The sequence below is a fragment of the Oryx dammah genome, unplaced genomic scaffold (genome assembly GCF_014754425.2).
Source record: "Oryx dammah isolate SB20612 unplaced genomic scaffold, SCBI_Odam_1.1 HiC_scaffold_10, whole genome shotgun sequence".
In the NCBI taxonomy this organism is placed as follows: domain Eukaryota; kingdom Metazoa; phylum Chordata; class Mammalia; order Artiodactyla; family Bovidae; genus Oryx; species Oryx dammah.
In genome coordinates, this window is record NW_024070194.1 from 44,546,967 (window position 1) to 44,552,966 (window position 6,000).

Here is a 6,000-nt window from a genome sequence, read left to right on the forward strand (position 1 = left end):
ATTCCCTTCCTGGCAGGACTACCCATTTGCTCTGCGACTTCAGGGACATTTTCTGAACCCTTGCAGACCCCGGTTTCTCCAGGATAAATGTCTGTGTCCTTTTATCCCCACTCCAAAACTATTCTGCTCAAGAAAGAGAAATCTTCTGAAGGAAAAAGAGAGTTGCCAAAAGCCTATCCTATCAGCCAACTTCCACCAGGCCTTGGAATCCTCCGCAAATGGCTGGTTTTGCAATTCTTTGGGCTTTGCCAACCCTCCAGGGTAAAAACAAAAAAAATCTTCCCACAAGGATTCAAGACTCACAAGGGGAGGAAATCTTTGAGAAAAATCTGGGTTGATGAGCATCTAAGAAAAGCCAGGAGGAAGGAGACACATCTATATATGTTTAGGCAGAAAATAGAAAAGGTTGAAAAGGAATGTTTTTCTAAAATACTGCTTCTATGAAAGCAACCTTCTGTTACTCCTTCACTCCCCAGTCGACTGGAAAAGACAGAGTGGCTCTGCTTTCCATTCGCATCCTCTGGGTCCGGGGCTATGCAGCTCTGATGCGGGCGGCTTCAGTTCAAGTCCCGCCACTGAAGGAAGTGCCTCTGATGGAGGCACCCACCTTTCTCAGGTCAGGGTGAGTCCAGGCAAAATAGGTAACAACATCAAATTTGCTGGGTTGAAGGCAGAATTAGAAATCATGAAAACTAGTGTATGCCTGTAAGCTGGCCTCTGACATAGTCGCTGGGTTTCATCACAGGCACTGTCGCTCAGACATCGAAACAGCCTCCACACTGAACAAATGCCTTTTGAGCATCTACTCTGGGTGGGGTGATGAGGTGACAAAGGTGAGAAAAGTCTCTGACCTCCTGGGAGCGTAGACTCTGGTGAAAAGGAGACGTCATAACGAATACATAATCAAGTCATAACGAAATACATAATTGCCAACTGCAAGAACTGCTACAGAGGGAAGGCAGAGTGTGTTCAGAGAGCAAACTGGGGATCCAGTCTGGCCAGGAAGCTCTTGGCCCCGGAAGTGAAGGGTGAACGATAAACTGTAGAGTGGTGACAATGTGACCCACATGTGCTATGGGTCTGGGATCGGGTCTACGGAGCAGAAGGAAGGCCTGAGCAGTGATGCCCGGCCAGGGGAGGGGGAAGAGTTTGACGAGAGTCCAGCCAGCCTCCACCCCTGGGAATCTACAGGAGGGACTGAAAGGTCATGATCAGGGCCGTCCGAGGGGTGGGAAGCCACAAAGCTCTGCCACTGAAATGTGCAGCTCAAGTCCCACTGCGGCCACTCTTCACACACCATCTCTGGACCCCCAACCAGGAAGACGAGCAGCGGTGTTTCCGTGATTGGGTGATCTATCAATAGAAATTGTAAACACACTCATACAGATACACACACACATATGCACACATATATACATCCATACACACATACATACATATGCATACACATATAACATATAGACACATATATACATACTTATGCATGTATGCATACACCCATATATACACAATTTATACATATATACGTGCACATACACACAGATGTTCACACCTATACGCACATATACATGGGCTTCCCAGGTGGTGCCAGTGGTAAAGAACCCACCTGCCAATACAGGAGACATAAGAGACATGGGTTTGATCACTGGATTGGGAAGATTCCCTGGAGGAGGGTATGGTAACCCACTCCAGTATTCTTGCCTGGAGAATCCCATGGACAGAGGAGCCTGGGGAGCTATAGCCCATAAGGTTGCAGAGTCAGACACAACTAAAGCAAATTAAGCATGCATGCACACACACATAAATACATACACACATACTCATATAAACATACACACACATGTACATACTCATGCACATACATAAACACACTAATACATATACACAGACACATACACACATATACATATACACTACACACACAGATACCACACTACACATACATACATAATCACACACATATATACACACATGTATGTATGCATGTGTGTATGTGTACACATGTATATATTATCTGCCTTTACCATCTTGAGAAATATATACAATCACTCTTAAGCCATCATCCCTTTGGATCCTGTTTTTTTCCAAAGACAACCACAACAGCATCTCCCATCACACATGCCCACCTTTCTATATGTCCTGACACTCCTCCATTGAGTAAGTGGTTCCATCTATATCCCCTCTCTGTGACCGTGGGTTGACATCTGTCACTTCCCTGATCAACAGAAAACAGTGGCAGTGGTACACACAACACCTGAGGCTGACACATAAAAAGGCCAGGCACATCCACCTTGTTCTCCTGGACCCCAGCTGCCATGTTCTGGGGAAGCTCAGACAAAGGCACGTGCAGAGGCCACATGTAGATGTCCTGGGTGACAGCCCAGCTGAGGGCCCAGCCAACAGCTGGCATCAACACCACACGTGGGAGTGATGCTGTCTCCAGACGACTTGGGCCCAGCTGTCAAGTCACCCAGTCCTTGAATGTCTCCACCTGAGACCCCGACGTAGCCGAGCAGAGGCCAGCCCTCCCCACCAGGCCCTGCCTAAGTCACTGCCACAAAGAATCCTTGAGTAAGAACATAAAGGAGTCATTTCACACCACGATTTTGGAGTGATGTCTTATGCGGCAACAGTAACCAAGCCAAAGAGTAGCTCCAAGTTTATACGTATATATAATTTTCCTTAATCGCCATTCACCACCCTACGAATCTCAGAGAGCGGATGTCTTCAACCACTCCCTCCAAAGGACCTCTGGACTTTGTCCACACCACTTTTGGAAAAGGAGGACCAGGTTCCTGACTCCAAATAAAAATTAAACACTTTCAAATCACTTAACACATACAAAGTAATCCATTCAGACTGCAAAACAAAAAAAAAAAAGAAAAGAAAAAGAAAATCCGCCTTAGCAAATTGGAGCCCTTAGCAAATTGGCTGTGAAAACGTCAAAATGAGATCTTCATCAGCAACAAGTAAATAGAGCACCTTGGGCTTTCCTTCTGCACAGACCACTGGAGGCTCAAGCATCTGCAAAGAGTGTGCACAACTTGAATGAAGCAATGCGTAGAAAGGGTACTCGGCCCAGGGCCTGGCACTGGAGAACATGCCAAATTCCAGTTAACATTATTACTGCTTTTGTTGTTGTGAGAATTAACATTTCCCTTTATTCCAGCGTTAATTCTTCCTGACTTAAGCCTAACAATGCTCCTGTCCTATCTGAGGAGAGAATCTATACTGAGTTTGGTTAGGGGTTCCTAAAAGGAGTCTCAGATTCCATACATCAGAAATGTTATTTATATGATACACCTGCTGCACACCTCTATTGTGGTTTGGTAAAAGAACTGTCCTTTTTATTGAAAAAAAAAGAAAAATCAACATGTGTTAGAAAACAGGCTTCTGAGAAGTTACACTTAATCACTGCATGGTTTTCAAGGTGAATAAATAGAAGTATCACCTTTGGTCATTATGAAGGTACCACTCCCCATGTGGTTATATAAATATTACAAAGCTGCACTACAGAGTGGCACAAATACTGGGGGACAGAGATGGGATCAAAGAGCCAGGTCACCTCAGGTTCACCTCTTCCTCTGTTCCTCAACTGCTGTGTGACTGTAAGTGAATTGCTTGGCCTCTCCAAGTCAGAGTGTCTTCAAAACAAGGCTACATTCCAAACTTTTTATTCATACTGAAAGGACCCTCAAGCAGAGAAGCTCCTAAGTTAGTAAAAGTCACTATTCAGATGGTTAGGTATGCTGAATGGCAATCCCTTAAGCAAAATAATCACTTGCAGATTCACACATGTTAATTAGTATCTTAAAAATCATTTCAAAAAACCTGGGCCTTGAGCAATCTTGCTGTACATCATGTAATGAAATTATCAATATCTAGTGGAAGAAAAGGTGATTTGAGACAGAATTACAACTTGCATGCCATCCAGGGGGCTCAATGGCACACGCTCCCCTCCCACTGACATGTCACTGTTATCTTAAGTTGCTGGGGTGGGGGTCTTCTCAAGCCCCACATTTATGGGAGGGGGTGTAGAGGAGGTGAAAAGGCAGGAGAGAGACCAATCAGGGGAAGGATGGAAGATAGGGCTGTATATATACTGGACCCAAACCTGAGTCCCTAGCAGGGACACTTCTGTCCATCCCCAAATGACATCTAGTCACCTAGCTTCAAGTCTGCAGAATGTCTGATACCCGCTTCCTCCGAACATCCCAGCTTTCCCCGGGCCCAGGAAGCTCCCTGCCACTGATGGGACTTAACCATCTGGGTCACATTCCCCATCGAGAAAAAAATGTCTTTTGTAGCCTGGAAAGTGGTAGGAAGTCTATGGCCTGAGAGCCCTGACCTGTAGGAAGATGGGTGGTGTGTAACTGAGTTGAAATGGCCCTTTCAATAGTATGGACTGGTTTTATACTTGTCTAAGCAGCGATGATGAAAAGGGGGTTAATGAAAACCCTCTTCCTGAGACAAGGCCAGGAACTGCTTCTGGCAGGTCAGAGTCTGCCCTTGGAGAGAGGTCCAGCCTCTCTCACTGGGCACTGTCCACTTTCCGATGTCAGTCCCCATGGCCAGACAGTCTAGGATCCTGGAGAAACACAGAGAACCAGGAGTCTCCAGGGCTCCACTGAGGACCTGGACGGGCTCTCTCCTATTACCATATATGCTGAAGTCTGCTAAGACCTGAACCAAGACCCACCATCCACTTTCCCCACCAGGCAGGAGCAATCAATTGGGGAAGGTCCCCTTTTTTTAACTTTTTGTACCCTTAAGTATATTTGAGCATCACTATCCAAATGCCTTCCTTCTGCACTTCATAACCCCTTGTATTGGAGCTCCGTGGATCTTAACACCAAAGCATGTATCTGTCACTGTTTTCCCTCCCAAGTATTTCTGTATCTGTTTTCCCACCAAGCGTGCCACTGGAGGAGCCGGGATAGAAAACCGCTTTACAAGAGCGATTCTTCCAAGCCTTTCCTCCGTTTCTCTGACAGCTGCACACCCAGGGTCCAAACTCTTTCCCGTGAACAACTGTGCTGAGCACAATTCTTCAGCAGATCTATTTCAGCTCAAGAAAGGCCGAGGGCAAAAATAAGACAGAAGTTGTGTGCCGGGAGGGCGCATCGCAGGGCACCCTGAAAGTAAGGTACAGACCATCGGCGGTCCCGTCTAACGGCTTCATCCCGCGTTGCAAGTCTGCAAAAGGGATCCGTGTTCCCAGCGAGGGGCCAGTGGAGGAGAACCAGTCCCAGCGAGGGGCCAGTGGAGGAGAACCAGTCGCAAAATCTAGCCGGGGCGGGGGGGGGGGGGGGGCCGGGGGGGGCCAACACTTTTTTCCTATCATTAGTTCCCGGGCACCTGTTCTAGAAAGAGGGGGATGGAGCTTCCGAGGAAACAGGCGGTCCATCCCGCCTGTTCTGTTCGGAGCACTAACTGTGTCCACGGGTCAACCAGCCCTCTCCCTGCCCTCCCTCCACAGGCCAAGGAGTTGCACAGGTGGTCACGCGCGCAGAGGCCGAAGCTCACCAGGACAACTTCATTACTGCCCACGGGGGACCTGTTTAGGGGAACAGTCCCCACTGCTGCCTCCCTCAGTCCCTCCAGCTCGTGGCAGGAAGCGGGGCAGAGCCGGGAGGCACAGGTGACGGTTCCCAGGGCAGCCAGGCGCCCAGCGTGCCGGCCACGGTGCTACCCCCGCCCCGTGCCCGCGCGCACGGTCCTCGCCTCCCGGGCCCTCTGCCCGGGGCAGGGGGCGTCCCCGGGCCTGAACGCCCCGCGCCGCCGCTGGAGCCGCAGCGCCCACTCGGGGCGAGCGGCGAGCACTCACCGTCGTGGTCCCGCATGCTCGACAGCGACCAGAGCAGCAGCGCCACCAGGGCCAGGAAGCAGACCTGGCTCAGAAGAAGGTCCCTCCGGCAGCTCCGGCGGCGCTCACGCTCCTCCAGGTCGGGCGACGGCATCCTCTCCGCGCGGCAGGGCAGCGACCCCGGCGGGGTCCCC

The 6,000-nt window shown here is 49.4% G+C and overlaps 1 protein-coding gene across 1 annotated transcript in view; it reads right to left on the reverse strand.

Annotated features, from left to right (window-relative positions):
* LOC120868967 (sodium/potassium/calcium exchanger 3-like) overlaps positions 1-5,966 on the reverse strand; it is a 75,155-nt gene extending 69,189 nt beyond the window's left edge. Inside the window, exon 1 of the mRNA XM_040247975.1 lies at positions 5,828-5,966. Within this exon, the coding sequence (XP_040103909.1) occupies positions 5,828-5,960 (133 nt within the window). The 5' untranslated portion in view covers positions 5,961-5,966. The remainder of the gene's footprint in view (positions 1-5,827) is intronic.
* Positions 5,967-6,000: the final 34 nt, after the last annotated feature.